General features: G+C 44.7%; 1 protein-coding gene across 2 annotated transcripts; it reads right to left on the bottom strand.

Moving 5' to 3' along the window:
• Nucleotides 1-1220: 1220 nt before the first annotated feature.
• On the bottom strand, nt 1221-6379 carry LOC109778286 (sodium/hydrogen exchanger 1). Of its 2 annotated transcripts, XM_040386894.3 has the most exons (14): nt 5904-6313; nt 5698-5816; nt 5103-5200; nt 4964-5023; nt 4610-4851; nt 4481-4527; nt 4292-4358; nt 4095-4195; nt 3893-4000; nt 3656-3794; nt 3510-3572; nt 2069-2140; nt 1927-2010; nt 1221-1786 (listed from the first exon to the last, which is right to left on the bottom strand). In XM_040386894.3, the coding sequence occupies exons 1-14, from the start codon at nt 6054-6056 to the stop codon at nt 1442-1444; spliced, it is 1698 nt and encodes a 565-aa protein (XP_040242828.1). In that variant the 5' UTR covers nt 6057-6313; the 3' UTR covers nt 1221-1441. The 2 variants fall into 2 exon arrangements, with proteins under 2 accessions (XP_040242828.1, XP_020192434.1); XM_020336845.4 differs by lacking the exon at nt 2069-2140 and having other exon boundaries at nt 5904-6379.
• Nucleotides 6380-22060: the final 15681 nt, after the last annotated feature.

Genomic DNA, 22060 nt, shown 5'->3' with positions numbered 1-22060 from the left:
CACCGAATACAAACCCTAATATATATATGAAACAACAACCCTAACCCTAACCATAACCCTAACCCTAACCATAACCATAACCCTAACAATAACCCTAGCCCTAAACCTAACCCTAGCACCAACATAAGAACACCCATAAGAATAACCCTAGCATACTAAGAAAGCCTAATCATAGAAATTGGCAAACAAACATCTCACATCTCCATGCAAATCTCTAGATCCAAACAAAACTAGGGTTTTTCCAAACTACCAACAAATGAGCAATGGGAGAACTTTACTTCGATCAAAACAAGGGGATCGGAGATTATTACCTTGAGGGAGGGTTTGACTTCGAAATCCACGGACAAATTCTTCAAATTTGCAAGATTTGGAAGAAGATTTGAGAGGGGGGGAGAGTGGGAGAGGGGGCAAAGCTCGGGGAGAGAGTGAGAGAGTGTGTGGTGGGGGGGGGGTGGGGGTGGGGGAGGGGGGCCAGCCAAGTGGCTGGATAAGTCACAGTGCAGCGCCTAGCGGCTAGGCGCTGCACATTACACGTGTAGCGCCTAGCGGCTAGGCGCTGCACATTACAGGTGCAGCGCCTAGCTCGGAGGCGTTGCACTGCTGGGTGCGGGCCCATGGGCTGCCACGGTGGACAGAGGTGCAACGCCCCGGAGCTAGGCGCTGCACCGTAGGGTGTGCCGCCGGCGTGGCGGGCGCTACACAAAAGGGTCAGGGGTGTGAAATAGTTTCGCACCCAGTTCATTCTGTGAATTTATTTCGTTTCCAGGTCAAAATTGTCAAGTTTGCCCGGTGGACTGGTGGAGATCGTTCGGAAAATGGCAGAGCCCTCCCACGATCTGGTCTTCTTCCAATTATTTTAGCAGTATATAGATGCGTGAGGTAAATTTACCTCGCAAGTCTTACGGTTCTTTCCATATGCCATAAGAAAAGAAAAAAGTCCTTCCGTCCTTTTTTTGGCATAGGGCTTCTTCAACTATGTGTAAGATTTCATTAACTAATGCGATTATTTGAAGACTAATAGAAAAACACAAATATCTGGTCCAAATACAACAGAGAAAGCCCATTTTAATCTATGTATTTGTCCTTTTTGTGTACATCACATATGAGTATACTACAAATATATGATTATGTGTTTTTTTTTTCAGAATATTTTAGGCATGGAAATAGTATTTTCACTGAAAAAAGTAAAGACCTCCCTCAAGCTCAGCCTCCAGGTGCACTTTACGGGCGAATACTCCTTTATAATGTGCAGTGGCTAGTGAGATATACACAACTCTATGCAGGTCAGCTAAAAAAACTGTATGCAGGTCAGGAAATTAGCCTAAATGAGCAGCTACGAAGAACCGTTCTACCTCAGATTTACAGCAATTACACTCACTGTAGCTAATTTACAAAACTTCTTTTCCTGTCAGATAATCCCCTTCCTCTTCTGTGCAGTCCTCTAGTTCTCACTTCCATGGGCTAGTAATGGTACACTGCTTTCGGTGGGAGATCCAGGGACAAATGGGACGAAGCCTCGACCTCCGAACACCGGCCGCATGAAGGCGTTGTCAAACTTGCGCCAGTAGTGGTGGACTGACCGTGTTGGACTCGCCAGGAGCATCCGGAGGCTCGTCGGGCGGCGTATGCTCACAGCGTTCTCGAGATCCGTCTCAGGCCCATTCCCGGGCAGCTGTTCAAGGAAGGACTTTGGGCTGGATGGCTCAGAAAGGGCACTCACTTCCCTAGTGAGGTGCCTCGCTGGAATCAGGAGTCTGATCAATGGCTTAGTCAGTAGCCCAAAGACCTGATGAAACGTAAAAGATGTGATAATATGAGTAATTGTCTGGAGGTTGGCTTCCATATTATGTGGTTGTTCATATTAGAGATTTTGTTGCCCTGAATGGAAGGATGTATGGCATTATTTAAGAGGAAGAGGAAACTTACAATTGTGCTGAAAAGAACAATAATTATTGTACTGGTGATCATGATAGCATTGCTAGGGAGCTGAGTGTGCCCTGATTTTGCAAACTGCGAGTGATAAAATGACTAGTTAAACAAAGCACGAATGCAAACAACATGAACATACATAAGCAAAAATCCAGCCTTTTCCTGGAGCAGTTTCATTTGCAAATAAACCAGCTACACGGGCACGCACACCCTAATTGAGATATCATATTACAATGATATATTAATATTTCTTTCTAAAAAAGAGTGACACTCAAAAAGATATATGCTTACTATCATTTCCTTTAACCACATGTTTTCAATTTTTGGCAGGATATTTTTTATTGTAATTTTTTGAAATGGGGGGAAATAACACATTCTTGATTTGTTGATGACTCCTTTTAAATCAGAATGATTTTTTGGATAGGTGATTTATTTAAAAAAGATAACGAATCCAATATAGTGAGGATATCCTGTCCTCATTGTGAGATGTCCTACACATAATATCTTCTTCAGATCTTTAGCTATAGTTAAGTTCCATCACATGTCACAACTAAATACGTCAACTATACTGACAAAACAAGAAGGTAGGTTGTGCTTGTATAACAGGTTTTTGGTTATCGATACAGGGCTACTATGCAGGTAGTGCTATTTTACAAACGTCCATCAGTAGGGAGTGAATGTCGAAGATATTCCGGCCTTGAATTCACCTTTTTGCTTCAGACATGCTAAGTTCATGAAACAATACTCCATAAGTTGCATGTTATAACCTGCTCCAACAACTAACAGCGTGTTTGGCTAGAACGAGGAAAGGGAATGGGAGTTTACATGTGGGAGTTTAGTTTGGGATTAGGCATGGGAAGTTGAATTGTCCAATCCCATTTGGTGTGTGGTGGGAATAGTAAAGGCAATTTGAGAGAAAATAACTTCCCACATGAATTAACGTACGTGGGAATTGACCTCCTTAATTCTCTCTTTCCCCATCCCACCTCAATTCCCTTGCCCTCCAATCAAACAATGGATTATATGTCACCTACCCCTTAAATTCCTATTCCCTACCTTTAATATCCCCCAACCAAACAGGCTATAATGGGTATTCCAGGCTGATAGATGCAGTCAAGCAGGACACGTTCAATTTTTCCAAAAGTATGTAAATTATGCTACTCCCTACTATGATTTTTCATGAAATTTGTTCACCAATGATGGTTGAAGTGTACCGGTGGAAGGTATATAAGCAAAGTTCGGCACGCAAATTGCATATTCACAATGATTTGTTTTCACAAATTTGGTCTGAATTCCCATTTAAGTCACAAATTTGGTATATCTGTTCTTAATGACAGAATTCTAATAAAGAATGAGGTGTTACATTAGCATATACTCCCTCCGTTCCATAATTCTTGTCGTGGTTTTAGTTCAAATGTGAACTAAAACCACGACAAGAATTATGGAATGAACTAAAACCACGACAAGAATTATGGAATGGAGGGAGTACTTATTAAGTATGATAAAACACTGAGACTAGAAAACTTGATCATGCATAGCACCCAAAGCACATATGGAATAGATCAGACACAATATTTTACCTTATTGTAGGCCAATGCAATTGACACGGCACCTCTCATGAGACCCGCCCACCAAATAATAACCTGAATAACCCACATCATGTAAGTAACAGGAGTATTCTTGAAAGGACATAACATACATAAGATGTTTCTAATATGACACTCACTTGCTGCCTAATAGAGATCTTCTCCCCTGGAGTTTCTTTGGTCAAATTGGAGAGATAAGATAGTGGGAAAACAAATGCAGCTCTTGCAACCAGTACCAATGCCAAAATAATGGAGCTCAAGGCAATAGATTTCATTGGGCTGCATAGTACAGAAAATGTGTTACAAAACAAAACTGTCTGGATGTGAACAACAAATATGTTACTAAACACATGGAAAGAAGCAGATAGAGAACATACCTATATGTTTCACTAACAATCTTCCACTTCTCTATATCCAATGCATCCATGCCAACATAGAGAAAGAGAAACGTCTCAGAGATGAATGACAACGTGGCGAAGGCATGCCTGTTGTGCATAGAATGACATAAGCATCAGCGAAGTTCAGATGTCAAATGATGGATTCACATGTATTTCTGATACAAACAATGCAGATACTTACTTGGTTGTGACCCTGGAACTCTCTGTTACGTTGTGCCAGGTATAGTGTGACATTACAATACCACAGAAGAAAACCGTGAGAATACCACTCAAATCAAGCAACTGCAACACAAAGCAACCAGTCAATATCAATTAGAGCTAGCTGATAGTGACAGATTGTGTAGTATCTATGTGAAGTTAGTAGTGCAGGGTGCTTACTTCAGCCAACATGTAAGATAAATAAGCCATGAGCATCATAATAGCAACTTCACGATCAGTGGAGTGCCTGGAAAAAATGCCAAATTAGAGGAACAAATCATAAAAGCATATTAGAAAATCTGAAATTGTATTGAGATTGGTGACACAGGTATCATATCAAGCACACAATTCAATGTGTCAAGTACCAACCTGCCAAAGTACAGTTTCTTGATGACATAAGCACTGAGAAGTCCACTCTGCAGTAACAACACGAATTCAGTGAGACGGCAGAACTTGACAAGTTAACAAAGCCAAAGGTGGAACCAGGACAGAACTTACAGCTACTCCAAGAAAGGTGCTGGCGCCGAATAGATAGAGGAAATTTCCAATGAACTGTAAGAATTTGAGGCTACTGAAATTTCCAAGATCAAAGTTCTGGATTGCATTGAACAACACAACTGATGTCGCATCATTAACAACACCTTCACCAAACACCAAACTGTACAAGAAGGGTGTCTCATCTTGGCTTAACACCTGCAAGGTGCAAACAGAGTCCGTTGCCGAGAATATTGCCCCAAGTGCTGAAAAAGCGAACGTGCAGAAAGAGTCAAAAGCAAGAAGAGCAGACACGCAATGGAAATTCTTATACTTAGGTTAATGGAAAAGTTTTATACTCCATGTTAAAGAACTGACCGAGGTAATCTCCAAGCTCAAGGGAGCCTATGTTCAGCCTTGATATTAGCCCCATCGCACCTGTGATAGATTGGGCCAGTGAGACAGATGAGCAACAAAGCAACATGCCGAGTGAAATTTTGAGAGGGAGAGAACCTACCAAGGGATATTATACTGAAGGAGATCAAGGTCCCAACTACAGCAAACAATGTAATAGTCATGAAGTTGCGGAAGAATTGTTTCTTCTTCACTTGGAACCTGGTCAGGGATAGGGGAAAAGAGTAGTGTGAGCCATGCAACTGTTAGGCTCCTTAAGCCAAACTTGCAGTTAATATCTAAACTACTATCAGCCTTCCTTGTTACTCTAAAAGATATAGTCACATTCAGTTATTAAAGAGTATGATTTATGCATAAGATAGTTACTGTTTTCAAGTCGAACGATTAGTCGCGACTGCAGGGTCGACTATTCAAGAGTCGCTACCCCAGAACGACTCGTCGACTCGAAAACCTTGGGTAGTTTCCATCATCTTAACCTAGAAAACCAAATTTTGCAATAAAAGAGGAATCGATAATATGGGACACTCCTAAAATCAGAACAGTTATGTTAGTCTCCAGCATGGAGCACAGCAAATCAGTGACCCTATTCATTAATTTCAATTTCTCTCAAGAGAAGGATTCTCATGAATGATACACAAGAGAAAGCAGCGCAAGACTAGTGCATACATACTGTAGTAATTTGCATAAGAAGAACATACCCTGCATTGAAAATGATGGGTGGGAGCAGATAGATGAAGAACAAATCCTCGCTGAAGACCATTAAGCGCGAGTTTTTCCCGCTGGACGCGAAGAGGATGACCGTGCCAGCGCCCAGCCCCTGCAGACCCACGCGCGCAAGGATCAAATCAAGCAACCACAACAAACACACACAGAGAGACAGAGGAGCAGACAGGACGGTACTGACAAGCAAGAGCGCGGTGGTGGACTCGTTCATCCAGCGATTCTCCTCGAGGAGGTGGCCGACGATGATGCAGATGCACATGAGCGCGACGAACAACCCCACCGCCATGATGGAGCCGTAATCCGCCGGCGGGTCGCCCAGCCCCAACCCCATCATCCCGCCCTCCGAGCACCGAAATCAATCTCAATCTATGAAAACCAAATTGAGTCCCCCACGCCTGCCTTGGAAGTCCACAGCGAGAGCAGGAGCCTGCCTTGTGTTACACGACAAGACAAAAGAGGAGAGGAGACGAGACGAGCGGCGCAGAGGCAGAGGTCGGCCGGCGGGTCTGGGGAAAGGTGGCGCCTTCGCGGCCAAGGCAGGTGGAGGAGAGAAAGAAAGATCCGTGGAAAGCGACGGCGCGAGGAAACAGGCAGGGGATCCAGGAAGTTTGTTTGGGGATTTTTATGGGCCGTCTCTCAGTGGCGCCACGTGCGGCCAACGAACTCCTCCTGTTTTCCTCTTCTGTTTGTTGGAGCAGGAAGAGGAACACGGAACGATTTCATTAGCTTGTTTTTTTCTTCTTCTTCTATCTAATACTAGCACAAATGCCCGTGCGTTGCAATGGAAGAAAAAACACAGCTTCCTATGAATCTGCCAGCTTAAGAACCATGTCGTTGGACAACGCTCGCTGATGATAAGAAATTGGTTCATTTCATCAGCATGGGTTATGATTTCAAGTAAATTGATCTGTCTGAACAACCACCTCTTGATTGTTAGTTCATTTTCTAATTATTTGTTCATTCTTGAACTTCAATAAATATGAAGTAATAGCAGCAAGCAAACTAACCTAAAATAATAATTGCAGGAGCAAGCAAACGAATTGAGGGAAGTGATAGTTGCAGCAAGCATAATCTATTCATTTAAAAAAATTGTTTAGGTGGCATCACAACGTATTTTTTTATCAATAATCTAGTGATATGTAGTATATATCCATAAGCAGGTGAGTATTTTTTGCAGAAATTTTGTAAACTTACTTAAAGGTTCATTTTCAAGTTCTACATAATTTGGCCCCATGCCGAGAGTCAAAAATCATTTACATGAAAGATGAACCATGTATAAGTTGCATCCACACTATTTATAGAAACATGTGCCAACAACCTTGCAATCGAGGCAAAATAAATAAATACAATTCTAGTTCTTTATAATGTAGCACAACCACAAATAGTGTAGTGTCAAAAACGCTCTTATGTTATGGAACGGGAGGAGTAGTATTTTTAGACTTTAGTAAAAGTGAATATTCCAGGATAGCAGTTCAATGGTATATTCACACTCATGCGTCCCCAGGCTGTCAAGATGTCATGTGCCATGTATTAAGGATAGAGCAAAATGTACATTAATTCAACCTGTCAGTTCCGCTGATCTCCCAGACTCCATGACAATCTGCATACATCCATTATCTCATCAGTCACCACCTAGGTGGTAATCATCCAGCAACCAGCTTCTGGGTAGGTGCAAATTCTGCACGTATATTAACTGGTGTGGGTGGATGTAAATAGTCGAGGTGGGACTATTTCATCATGAGTTGAACTCTCCTTCAAGACACTAACAATTGCTAGCTCAATTGGTCTAGGTCTTACTCCCTTAGTGGGAGGATGTGAGTTCAATCCACACGTACTGCACAATTTTTTTTGGTCTTTGCCAGCGTAGATGGCCCACGCAGGTTGTCGCTGCGAATTCCGGGCGAAATAATACGGCCTGCCTCGAACGACGGAAAAATGGTTCGTTTTTTTTCTTACGCTTTAGTACCATCTCGTGTATATGTTTTAAATTCAAACTGAAAGCGTAAATTCACAGGAAGAAAGCGTATTGTGACGGTGAACCCACGGAGTCAATCCGTGCTTTATTATTAGGGATAGATATACTAATAATCGCCTTTTTCAATTTGATTTGAAGTGACGGTGGCGCGAGAGTGGCGTAGGCCCACCAAGGAGCGGGCTGTCCCCGCGCTGCAGGACACCACAGATGAATGAATGAGCGAGTCCTCTCGTTGGGGGCCACCTCGTATGACTCGAAGGCTCCAGGCTCCAGCTTCTGCCTGCCTGTAGGGACCCACCGCGGTGGTGATTTGTTCGGGATTCTTCTTCCTCTGGGTGGTTTTTGGGCCTTTTCATCCTTTTGGCTACTTTAGAAGGATCTGGCCCCAGTTCGGTTTTTTTTTGAAATCTGACTTTTTTTCCTATCGTCAGGGGGCTCGTGTTGGGAATCGTAGCATAATTAAAAAAAATTCTACGTTCACCAAGATGCATCTATGGAGTATACTAGCAACGAGGGAAAGGGAGTGCATCTACATACCCTTGTAGATCGCGAGCGGAAGCGTTCCAATGAACGTGGATGACGGAGTCGTACTCGCCGTGATCCAAATCACCGATGACCGAGTGCCGAACGGACGGCACCTCCGCGTTCAACACACGTACGGTGCAGCGACGTCTCCTCCTTCTTGATCCAGCAAGGGGAAGGAGAGGTTGATGGAGATCCAACAGCACGACGGCGTGGTGGTGGATGTAGCGGTTCTCAGGCAGGGCTTCGCCGAGCTTCTGCGCGAGAGAGAGAGGTGTTGCAGGGGAGGAGGGAGGCGCCCAAGGCTGTTGTGTGCTGCCCTCCCTCCCCCCTTTATATAGGCCCCCTGGGGGGGGGCGCCGGCCCCAAGAGATGGGATCTCAAGGGGGGGCGGCGGCCACAAGGGGGGGAAGGGGTTGCCTTGCCCCCCAAGGCAAGGGGGAACTCCCCCTAGGGTTCCCAACCCTAGGCGCATGGGGGGAGGCCCAAGGGGGGCGCCCCAGCCCACTAAGGGCTGGTTCCCTTCCACTTTCAGCCCACGGGGCCCTCCGGGATAGGTGGCCCCACCCGGTGGACCCCCGGGACCCTTCCGGTGGTCCCGGTACAATACCGGTAACCCCCGAAACTTTCCCGGTGGCCGAAACTGGACTTCCTATATATAATTCTTCACCTCCGGACCATTCCGGAACCTCTCGTGACGTCCGGGATCTCATCCGGGACTCCGAACAACTTTCGGGTTTCCGCATACATATATCTCTACAACCCTAGCGTCACCGAACCTTAAGTGTGTAGACCCTACGGGTTCGGGAGACATGCAGACATGACCGAGACGCCTCTCTGGTCAATAACCAATAGCGGGATCTGGATACCCATGTTGGCTCCCACATGTTCCATGATGATCTCATCAGATGAACCACGGTGTCGAGGATTCAATCAATCCGTATGCAATTCCCTTTGTCAATCGGTATGTTACTTGCCCGAGATTCGATCGTCGGTATCCCAATACCTTGTTCAATCTCGTTACCGGCAAGTCTCTTTACTCGTACCGCAATGCATGATCCCGTGACTAACGCCTTAGTCACATTGAGCTCATTATGATGATGCATTACCGAGTGGGCCCAGAGATACCTCTTCGTCACACGGAGTGACAAATCCCAGTCTCGATCCGTGCCAACCCAACAGACACTTTCGGAGATACCCGTAGTGCACCTTTATAGTCACCCAGTTACGTTGTGACGTTTGGCACACCCAAAGCACTCCTACGGTATCCGGGAGTTGCACGATCTCATGGTCTAAGGAAAAGATACTTGACATTGGAAAAGCTCTAGCAAACGAAACTACACGATCTTTTATGCTATGCTTAGGATTGGGTCTTGTCCATCACATCATTCTCCTAATGATGTGATCCCGTTATCAATGACATCCAATGTCCGTAGTCAGGAAACCATGACTATCTGTTGATCAACGAGCTAGTCAACTAGAGGCTTACTAGGGACACTTTGTGGTCTATGTATTCGCACATGTATTACGATTTCCGGACAATACAATTATAGCATGAATAATAGACAATTACCATGAACAAAGAAATATAATAATAACCATTTATTATTGCCTCTAGGGCATATTTCCAACAGTCTCCCACTTGCACTAGAGTCAATAATCTAGTTACATTGTGATGAATCGAACACCCATTGCTTCCTGGTGTTAATCATGTTTTGTCCTAGGGAGAGGTTTAGTCAACGGATCTGCTACATTCAGGTCCGTGTGTACTTTACAAATATCTATGTCTCCATTTTGAACACTTTCACGAATGGAGTTGAAGCGACGCTTGATATGCCTGGTCTTCCTGTGAAACCTGGGCTCCTTCGCAAGGGCAATAGCTCCAGTGTTGTCACAGAAGAGAGTCATCGGGTCCGACGCATTGGGAATCACCCCTAGGTCGGTAATGAACTCCTTCATCCAGACTGCTTCCTGTGCTGCCTCCGAGGCTGCCATGTACTCCGCTTCACATGTAGATCCTGCCACGACGCTTTGCTTGCAACTGCACCAGCTTACTGCTCCTCCATTCAAAATATACACGTATCCGGTCTGTGACTTCGAGTCATCCAGATCTGTGTCGAAGCTAGCGTCGACGTAACCCTTTACGACGAGCTCTTCGTCACCTCCATAAACGAGAAACATATCCTTAGTCCTCTTCAGGTACTTCAGGATATTCTTGACCGCTGTCCAGTGTTCCTTGCCCGGATTACTTTGGTACCTTCCTACCAAACTTATGGCAAGGTTTACATCAGGTCTGGTACACAGCATGGCATACATAATAGACCCTATGGCCGAGGCATAGGGGATGACACTCATCTCTTCTATATCTTCTGCCGTGGTCGGGCATTGAGCCGTGCTCAATTGCACACCTTGCAATACAGGCAAGAACCCCTTCTTGGACTGATCCATATTGAACTTCTTCAATATCTTGTCAAGGTATGTACTTTGTGAAAGACCAATGAGGCGTCTTGATCTATCTCTATAGATCTTGATGCCTAATATATAAGCAGCTTCTCCAAGGTCCTTCATTGAAAAACACTTATTCAAATAGGCCTTTATACTTTCCAAGAATTCTATATCATTTCCCATCAATAGTATGTCATCCACATATAATATGAGAAATGCTACAGAGCTCTCACTCACTTTCTTGTAAACACAGGCTTCTCCATAAGTCTGTGTAAACCCAAACGCTTTGATCATCTCATCAAAGCGAATGTTCCAACTCCGAGATGCTTGCACCAGCCCATAGATTGAGCGTTGGAGCTTGCATACTTTGTTAGCATTCTTAGGATCGACAAAACCTTCCGGCTGCATCATATACAACTCTTCCTTAAGGAAGCCGTTAAGGAATGCCGTTTTGACGTCCATCTGCCATATCTCATAATCATAGTATGCGGCAATTGCTAACATGATTCGGACGGACTTCAGCTTCGCTACGGGTGAGAAAGTCTCATCGTAGTCAACCCCTTGAACTTGTCGATAACCCTTAGCGACAAGTCGAGCTTTGTAGATGGTCACATTACCATCTGCGTCCGTCTTCTTCTTAAAGATCCATTTGTTTTCTATGGCTCGCCGCTCATCGGGCAAGTCAGTCAAAGTCCATACTTTGTTTTCATACATGGATTCTATCTCGGATTTCATGGCTTCTAGCCATTTGTCGGAATCCGGGCCCGCCATCGCTTCTTCATAGTTCGAAGGTTCACCGTTGTCTAACAACATGATTTCCAGGACAGGGTTGCCGTACCACTCTGGTGCGGAACGTGTCCTTGTGGACCTACGAAGTTCAGTAACTTGATCTGAAGTTTCATGATCATCATCATTAACTTCCTCCCCAGTCGGTGTAGGCACCACAGGAACATTTTCCCGCGCTGCGCTACTTTCCGGTTCGGAAGGGGTGACTATCACCTCATCAAGTTCCACTTTCCTCCCACTCAATTCTTTCGAGAGAAACTCCTTCTCTAGAAAGGACCCGTTCTTGGCAACGAAGATCTTGCCTTCGGATCTGAGGTAGAAGCTATACCCAATAGTTTCCTTAGGGTATCCTATGAAGACGCATTTTTCCGATTTGGGTTCGAGCTTTTCAGGTTGAAGTTTCTTGACATAAGCATCGCATCCCCAAACTTTTAGAAACGACAGCTTAGGTTTCTTCCCAAACCATATCTCATACGGTGTCGTCTCAACGGATTTAGACGGTGCCCTATTTAAAGTGAATGCGGCAGTCTCTAAAGCATAACCCCAAAATGAGAGCGGTAAATCGGTAAGAGACATCATAGATCGCACCATATCCAATAGAGTGCGATTACGACGTTCGGACACACCATTTCTCTGAGGTGTTCCAGGCGGCGTGAGTTGTGAAACTATTCCACATTTCCTTAAGTGTGTACCAAATTCGTGACTTAAATATTCTCCACCACGATCTGATCGTAAGAATTTTATTTTCCTGTCACGTTGATTCTCGACTTCACTCTGAAATTCCTTGAACTTTTCAAAGGTTTCAGACTTGTGTTTCATTAGGTAGACATACCCATATCTACTTAAATCATCAGTGAGAGTGAGAACATAACGATATCCTCCGCGAGCCTCAACACTCATTGGACCGCACACATCGGTATGTATGATTTCCAATAAGTTGGTTGCTCGCTCCATTGTTCCGGAGAACGGAGTCTTGGTCATCTTACCCATGAGGCATGGTTCGCACGTGTCAAATGATTCGTAATCAAGAGACTCCAAAAGTCCATCTGCATGGAGCTTCTTCATGCGCTTGACACCAATGTGACCAAGGCGGCAGTGCCACAAGTATGTGGGACTATCGTTATCAACTTTACATCTTTTGGTATTCACACTATGAACATGTGTAACATCACGTTTGAGATTCATCAAAAATAAACCATTGACCAGCGGGGCATGACCATAAAACATATCTCTCAAATAAATAGAACAACCATTATTCTCAGATTTAAATGAGTAGCCATCTCGAATTAAACGAGATCCAGATACAATGTTCATGCTCAAAGCTGGCACTAAATAACAATTATTGAGGTTTAAAACTAATCCCGTGGGTAGATGCAGAGGTAGCGTGCCAACGGCGATCACATCGACCTTGGAACCATTCCCGACACGCATCGTCACCTCGTCCTTTGCCAGTCTCCGTTTATTCCGTAGTTCCTGCTTTGAGTTACAAATATGAGCAACCGCACCGGTATCAAATACCCAGGAGCTACTACGAGTACTGGTAAGGTACACATCAATTACTTGTATATCACATATACCTTGGGTGTTGCCGGCCTTCTTCTTGTCCGCTAAATATTTGGGGCAGTTCCGCTTCCAGTGACCACTTCCCTTGCAATAAAAGCACTCAGTCTCGGGCTTGGGTCCATTCTTTGACTTCTTCCCGGTAACTGGTTTACCGGGCGCGGCAACTCCCTTGCCGTCCTTCTTGAAGTTCTTCTTACCCTTGCCCTTCCTGAACTTAGTGCTTTTATTCACCATCAACACTTGATGTTCTTTTCTGATCTCCCCTTCCGCTGATTTCAGCATTGAATATACCTCGGGATTGGTCTTTTCCATCCCCTGCATATTGTAGTTCATCACAAAGCTCTTGTAGCTTGGTGGAAGCGACTGGAGGATTCTGTCAATGACCGCGTCATCCGGGAGATTAACTCCCAGCTGAGACAAGCGGTTGTGCAACCCAGACATTCTGAGTATGTGCTCACTAACAGAACTGTTCTCCTGCATTTTACAGCTGAAGAACTTGTCGGAGACTTCATATCTCTCGACCCGGGCATGATCTTGAAAAACCAGTTTCAGCTCCTCGAACATCTCATATGCTCCTTGTTTCTCAAAACGCTTTTGGAGACCCGGTTCTAAGCTGTAAAGCATGCCGCACTTAACGAGGGAGTAATCATCAGCACGCTGCTGCCAAGCGTTCATAACGTCTTGGTTCTCAGGGATTGGTGCTTCACCTAGCGGTGCTTCTAAGACATAATCTTTCTTGGCTACTATGAGGATGAGCCTCAGGTTCCGGACCCAGTCCGTATAATTGCTGCCATCATCTTTCAGCTTGGTTTTCTCTAGGAACGCGTTGAAATTGAGGACAACGTGGGCCATTTGATCTACAATACATAGTGTAAAGATTTTAGACTAAGTTCATGATAATTAAGTTCATATAATCAAATTATTAATGAACTCCCACTCAGATAGACATCCCTCTAGTCATCTAAGTGAAACATGATCCAAGTCAACTAGGCCGTGTCCGATCATCACGTGAGACGGACTAGTCAAGATCGGTGAACATCTCCATGTTGATCGTATCTTCTATACGACTCATGCTCGACCTTTCGGTCCTCCGTGTTCCGAGGCCATGTCTGTACATGCTAGGCTCGTCAAGTCAACCTAAGTGTATTGCGTGTGTTCCGAGGCCATGTCTGTACATGCTAGGCTCGTCAACACCCGTTGTATTCGAATGTTAGAATCTATCACACCCGATCATCACGTGGTGCTTCGAAACAACGAACCTTCGCAACGGTGCACAGTTAGGGTGAACACTTTCTTGAAATTATTATAAGGGATCATCCTACTTGCTACTGTCGTTCTAAGCAAATAAGATGCAAAAACATGATAAACATCACATGCAATCAAATAGTGACATGATATGGCCAATATCATCATGCTCCTTTGATCTCCATCTTCGGGGCACCATGATCATCTTTGTCACCGGCATGACACCATGATCTCCATCATCATGATCTCCATCATTGTGTCTTCATGAAGTCGTCACGCCAACGATTACTTCTACTTGTATGGCTAACGCGTTTAGCAACAAAGTAAAGTAAATTACATGGCGTTATTCAATGACACGCAGGTCATGCAAAATAATAAAGACAACTCCTATGGCTCCTGCCAGTTGTCATACTCATCGACATGCAAGTCGTGATTCCTATTACAAGAATATGATCAATCTCATACATATATCATTCATCACATCTTCTGGCCATATCACATCACATAGCACTTGCTGCAAAAACAAGTTAGACGTCCTCTAATTGTTGTTGCAAGTTTTTACGTGGTTTGTAGGTTTCTAGCAAGAACGTTTTCTTACCTACGTATGACCACAACGTGATTTGCCAATTTCTATTTACCCTTCATAAGGACCCTTTTCATCAAATCCGTTCCGACTAAATTAGGAGAGATAGACACCCGCTAGCCACCTTATGCAACTAGTGCATGTCAGTCGGTGGAACCTGTCTCATGTAAGCGTACGTGTAAGGTCGGTCCGGGCCGCTTCATCCTACAATGCCGCCGAAACAAGAAACGACTAGTAGCGGCAAGAAGAATTGGCAAACTCAACGCCCATAACTTCTTTGTGTTCTACTCGTGCATAGTAACTACGCATAGACCTGGCTCTGATACCACTGTTGGGAATCGTAGCATAATTAAAAAAAATTCTACGTTCACCAAGATGCATCTATGGAGTATACTAGCAACGAGGGGAAGGGAGTGCATCTACATACCCTTGTAGATCGCGAGCGGAAGCGTTCCAATGAACGTGGATGATGGAGTCGTACTCGCCGTGATCCAAATCACCGATGACCGAGTGCCGAACAGACGGCACCTCCGCGTTCAACACACGTACGGTGCAGCGACGTCTCCTCCTTCTTGATCCAGCAAGGGGAAGGAGAGGTTGATGGAAATCCAACAGCACGATGGCGTGGTGGTGGATGTAGCGGTTCTCAGGCAGGGCTTCGCCGAGCTTCTGCGCGAGAGAGAGAGGTGTTGCAGGGGAGGAGGGAGGCGCCCAAGGCTGTTGTGTGCTGCCTTCCCTCCCCCCCTTTATATAGGCCCCCTGGGGGGCGCCGGCCCCAAGAGATGGGATCTCAAGGGGGGGCGGCGGCCACAAGGGGGGGAAGGGGTTGCCTTGCCCCCCAAGGCAAGGGGGAACTCCCCCTAGGGTTCCCAACCCTAGGCTCATGGGGGGAGGCCCAAGGGGGGCGCCCCAGCCCACTAAGGGCTGGTTCCCTTCCACTTTCAGCCCATGGGGCCCTCCGAGATAGGTGGCCCCACCCGGTGGACCCCCGGGACCCTTCCGGTGGTCCCGGTACAATACCGGTAACCCCCGAAACTTTCCCGGTGGCCGAAACTGGACTTCCTATATATAATTCTTCACCTCCGGACCATTCCGGAACCTCTCGTGACGTCCGGGATCTCATCCGGGACTCCGAACAACTTTCAGGTTTCCGCATACATATATCTCTACAACCCTAGCGTCACCGAACCTTAAGTGTGTAGACCCTACGGGTTCGGGAGACATGCAGACATGGCCGAGACGCCTCTCTGGTCAATAACCAACAGCGGGATCTGGATACCCATGTTGGCTCCCACATGTTCCACGATGATCTCATCGGATGAACCACGGTGTCGAGGATTCAATCAATCCGTATGCTATTCCCTTTGTCAATCGGTATGTTACTTGCCCGAGATTCGATCGTCGGTATCCCAATACCTTGTTCAATCTCGTTACCGGCAAGTCTCTTTACTCGTACCGCAATGCATGATCCCGTGACTAACGCCTTAGTCACATTGAGCTCATTATGATGATGCATTACCGAGTGGGCCCAGAGATACCTCTCCGTCACACGGAGTGACAAATCCCAGTCTCGATCCGTGCCAACCCAACAGACACTTTCGGAGATACTCGTAGTGCACCTTTATAGTCACCCAGTTACGTTGTGACGTTTGGCACACCCAAAGCACTCCTACGGTATCCGGGAGTTGCACGATCTCATGGTCTAAGGAAAAGATACTTGACATTGGAAAAGCTCTAGCAAACGAAACTACACGATCTTTTATGCTATGCTTAGGATTGGGTCTTGTCCATCACATCATTCTCCTAATGATGTGATCCCGTTATCAATGACATCAATGTCCATAGTCAGGAAACCATGACTATCTGTTGATCAACGAGCTAGTCAACTAGAGGCTTACTAGGGACACTTTGTGGTCTATGTATTCACACATGTATTACGATTTCCGGACAATACAATTATAGCATGAATAATAGACAATTACCATGAACAAAGAAATATAATAATAACCATTTATTATTGCCTCTAGGGCATATTTCCAACAGCTCGGCGGTAGGATTACATAACCTACTATCAGGGCCTCCGGGAGTAGAAAACTAATCCACATGGCACCGTAAACGGCCGCCGTCTCCCTCCGTCCCACCCTACCACCGTTGGTCATGGCGGTAGCCTGTATTATCCTACCGCCAGGACCCCGACGACAGGTTCTGAACAGTTATACGCTGTGGGACGCCCGCCCCACCCCAGCCCCTCCCCCCCAAGAACAGAGAGTTCTTCTCTCTCGCCCCCTCTCTCATCTCCTCCACTCCCCCCCTCGGATCTTCTTCGTTTCTTCACCATTTTTGCGGATCGAGATGGCCCCGAAATGAGAAAAGTAAGCTCCTCCGATCCCTCCAATTAGGTTTAGTCAAATAGCTTCCGATTCGCATTATTTGATTCAAATCACCCCTATTTTTGAACTATATATTTTTTAATAAGTGTACCCTAGGATTGTTTTAGGTTGATTCTAGATGTTCTATTGTGTTGGATATGAACTCTAATCACTAGTTGGAATGGTAGTGTGAAGATGAACCCTTGTTCATATATTTTTTTGAAGGTATTTTTTTATATGATGCATGTTGGGGGAATTTGTTTTGATATAATGCATGTTGATATGATATGATGCATGATGTGTAGTGGATGTTGTTTGAGGAAATATGCTTAAGATGAACCCTATTTCATGTTTTTTGTTTTTGAAAAAAAAGATGATATGATGCATGTTGGATGGTTAACTCGTATGTTCATTTTGCTATGAGGCATGTTAATATGATGTGATGCATGATGTATAGTGGATGTTGTTGGAGAAATTTATATGAATGAATTAATCACGTGGACGTTATATTTTGTTTATGCTTATGCTTATGTTAGTTGAATATGATATGATTGGTCAGTGTGATATGATGGATTGAAAAGATTGATTAACTAGTTTGAAGATGAACCCTAGTTCATGTTCATAGTATTTTTTTATGATTGTTGAATATGATTTGATTCATGTTAGTTGAACGGTTTAATATGATATGATGATTATATGTTGACAACAAAATGTTGTTGTTCCCCCCATTGGTCCGGCGATCGACAGTTATTACACTATGCTTAACTCGGCATTCGATAACGGTCATCGCGCCCGTTACATCGAGAACGGAGTGGTAAATAACAATGATCAACGTCTTGCATAAAAAAATTGCCTTCCCAAAATTTTTTACTAACTATTTTCGTGTGCACATTGACAGATGCTTCTGCCATTATGTATGAGGGGCCACACCAAGGTCTCTGAGATGAAGTACGACAACCGCTACGAGCCGTATTACAGGAGAGCCAGACTGTTGGGTTTCGTGCTCTGGTTCAAGCGTATGCAAGATGCGGATCCGAGGACCGTGGAGCAGTATGCGAGGGCCTACCTATGGTTTCTTCTCACAGAGGTGGTCTTCCCAGACTGCTCGGGGGACAATGCCCTATGGATGTACCTGGACTTCCTGGTGTTGGGGAACGTAGTATTTCAAAATTTTACCTAAGCACACGCAAGATCCATCTAGGTGATGCATAGCAACGAGCGGGGAGAGTGTGTCCACTTACCCTCGTAGACCGAAAGCGGAAGCGTTTAGTAATGCGGTTGATGTAGTCGAACGTCTTCACGATCCAACCGATCCAAGTACCAAACGCACGGCACCTCCGCGATCTGCACACGTTCAGCTCGGTGGTGTCCCTCGTACTCTTGATCTAGCTGAGCCGAGGGAGAGTTCCGTCAGCACGACGGCGTGGTTATGGTGTTGATGAAGTTACCGACGTAGGGCTTTGCCTAAGCACTACAACGATATGACCGAGGTGGAAATCTGTGGAGGGGGGCACCGCACACGGCTAAGACAACTGTCAACTTGTGTGTCTATGGGGTGCCCCCTGCCCCCATATATAAAGGAGCAAGGGGGAGGCCGTCCGGCCCTCATGGGGCGCGCCCCAAGTAGGATTCCTACTAGGAATCCTATTCATAGTAGGTTTCCAACAAGGGAAGAGAGAGGGGGAAGGAAGGAGAGGGAGAGAGGAAGGGAAAGAGGGGGCGCCGCCCCCCTCCTTGTCCAATTCGGACTCCTCAAGGGGGGCCAGCCCTAAGGCCCCCTCCTCTCTCTCTCTCACAAGGCCCATGTTGGCCCATTAGTTTCCCCCGGGGATTCCGATAACCCCCCGACACTCCGATATTTATCCGGTGACCTCCGAAACTCATCCGGTGTCCGAATAACATTGTCCAATATATCAATCTTTATGTCTCGACCATTTCGAGACTCCTCATCATGTCCGTGATCACATCCGGGACTTCAAACTACCTTCGGTACATCAAAACACATAACTCATAATACCGATCGTCATCGAACGTTAAGCGTGCGGACCCTACGGGTTCGAGAACTATGTAGACATGACCGAGACTCTCTTCCGGTCAATAGCCAATAGCGGAACCTAGATGCTCATATTGGTTCCTACATATTCTACGAAGATCTTTATCGGTCAAACCGCATAACAACATACGTCGTTCCCTTTGTCATCGGTATGTTACTTGCCCGAGATTTGATCGTCGGTATCATCATACCTAGTTCAATCTCGTTACCGGCAAGTCTCCTTACTCGTTCTGTAATGCAACATCCTGTAACTAACTCATTAGTCACATTGCTTGCAAGGCTTATAGTGATGTGCGTTACCGAGAGGGCCCAGAGATACCTCTCCGACAATCGGAGTGACAAATCCTAATCTCGATCTATGCCAACTCAACAAACACCATTGGAGACACATGTAGAGCATCTTTATAATCACCAGTTACGTTGTGACGTTTGATAGCACACTAAGTGTTCCTCAGGTAATCGGGAGTTGCATAATCTCATAGTCATAGGAACATGTATAAGTTATGAAGAAAGCAATAGCAACAAACTAAACGATCATCGTGCTAAGCTAATGGATGGGTCAAGTCAATCACATCATTCTCTAATGATGTGATCCCGTTCATCAAATGACAACTCTTGTCCATGGTTAGAAACTTAACCATCTTTGATTAACGAGCTAGTCAAGTAGAGGCATTCTAGTGACACTCTGTTTGTCTATGTATTCGCAGATGTACTAAGTTTTCAGTTAATACAATTCTAGCATGAATAATAAACATTTATCATGATATAAGGAAATATAAATAAAAACTTTATTATTGCCTCTAGGGCATAATTCCTTCAGTCTCCCACTTGCACTAGAGTCGATAATCTAGTTCACATCGCCATGTGATTTAACACCAATAGTTCACATCACCATGTGATTAGTTCACATTGCCATGTGACTAATACCCAAAGTGTTTTACTAGAGTCAATAATCTAGTTCACGTCGCTATGTGATTAACACCCAAAGAGTACTAAGGTGTGATCATGTTTTGCTTGTGAGAGAAGCTTAGTCAATGGGTCTGTCACATTTAGAGCCGTATGTATTTTGCAAAATTCTATGTCTACAATGCTCTGCATGAAGCTACTCTAGCTAATTGCTCCCTCTTTCAATATGTATCCAGATTGATACTTAGAATCATCCGGATCAATGTCAAAGCTTGCATTGGCGTAACTCTTGACGACGAGCTCTTTATCACCTCCATAACCGAGAAATATCTCATTATTCCACTAAGGATAATTTTGACCGCTGTCCAGTTATCCACTCCTGGATCACTATTGTACCCTCTTGCCAAACTCATGGTGAGGTTCACAATAGGTCTGGTACACAGCATAACATACTTCATAGAACCTATGACTGAGGCATAGGGAATGAAATTTCATTCTCTTTCTATTTTCTGCCGTGGTCGGGTTTTGAGTCTTTACTCAACTTCACCCCTTGCAACACAGGCAAGAACTCCTTTGACTGTTCCATTTTGAACTACTTCAATATCTTGTCAAGGTATGTACTCATTGAAAAAACTTATCAAGCGTCTTGTTCTATCTCTATAGATCTTGATGCTCAATATGCAAGCAGCTTCACCGAGGTCTTTCTTTGAAAAACTCCTTTCAAACACTCCTTTTACGCTTTCTAGAAAAATTCTACATTATTTCCGATCAACAATATGTCATTCACATATACTTATCAGAAATGCTATAGTGTTCCCACTCACTTTCTTGCAAATATAGGCTTCTCAAAAAGTCTGTATAAAACCATATGCTTTGATCACACTATCAAAGCGTATAATCCAACTCCGAGATGCTTGCACCAGTCCATAGATGGATCGTTGGAGCTTGCACACTTTGTTAGCACCTTTAGGATTGACAAAACCTTCTTGTTGCATCATATACAACTCTTCTTTAAGAAATCCATTAAGGAATGCAGTTTTGACATCCATTTGCCAGATTTCATAAAATGTGGCAATTGCTAACATGATTCGAACAGATTTAAGCATCGCTACGAGTGAGAAAAATACCTTGAACTTGTCGAAAACCTTTTTTGACAATTCAATTGTAGATAGTAACACTACTATCAGCGTTCGTCTTCCTCTTGAAGATCCATTTATTCTCAATGGCTCGCCGATCATCGGGCAAGTCCACCAAAGTCCACACTTTGTTCTCATACATGGATTCTATCTCAGATTTCATGGCCTCAAGCCATTTCGCGGAATCTGGGCTCATCATCGCTTCCTCATAGTTCGTAGGTTTGTCATGGTCTAGTAACATGATTTACATAATAGGATTACCGTACCGCTCTGGTGCGGAACGTACTCTGGTTGACCTACGAGGTTCGGTAGCAACTTGATCTGAAGTTTCATGATCATCATCATTAGCTTCCTCACTAATTGGTGTAGGAATCACAAGAACTGTTTTCTGTGATGAACTACTTTCCAATTCGGGAGAAGGTACAATTACCTTATCAAGTTATACATTCCTCCCACTCACTTCTTTTGAGAGAAACTCCTTCTCTAGAAAGGATCCATTCTTAGCAACAAATATCTTGCCTTCGGATATGTGATAGAAGGTATACCCAACAGTCTCCTTTGGGTATCCTATGAAGATACATTTCTCCGATTTGGGTTTGAGCTTATCAGGCAGAAACTTTTTCACATAAGCATCGCAACCCCAAACTTTAAGAAACGACAGCTTAGGTTTCTAACTAAACCACTGTTCATACGGTGTCATCTCAACGGATTTTTAGACGGTGCCCTATTTAACGTGAATGCAGCTGTCTCTAATG

The sequence above is a fragment of the Aegilops tauschii genome, chromosome 4 (assembly GCF_002575655.3).
Source record: "Aegilops tauschii subsp. strangulata cultivar AL8/78 chromosome 4, Aet v6.0, whole genome shotgun sequence".
Classification (NCBI taxonomy): domain Eukaryota; kingdom Viridiplantae; phylum Streptophyta; class Magnoliopsida; order Poales; family Poaceae; genus Aegilops; species Aegilops tauschii.
The sequence above is the reverse complement of the archived record's forward strand: the minus strand, read 5'-3'. Positions and strand labels throughout refer to the sequence as shown.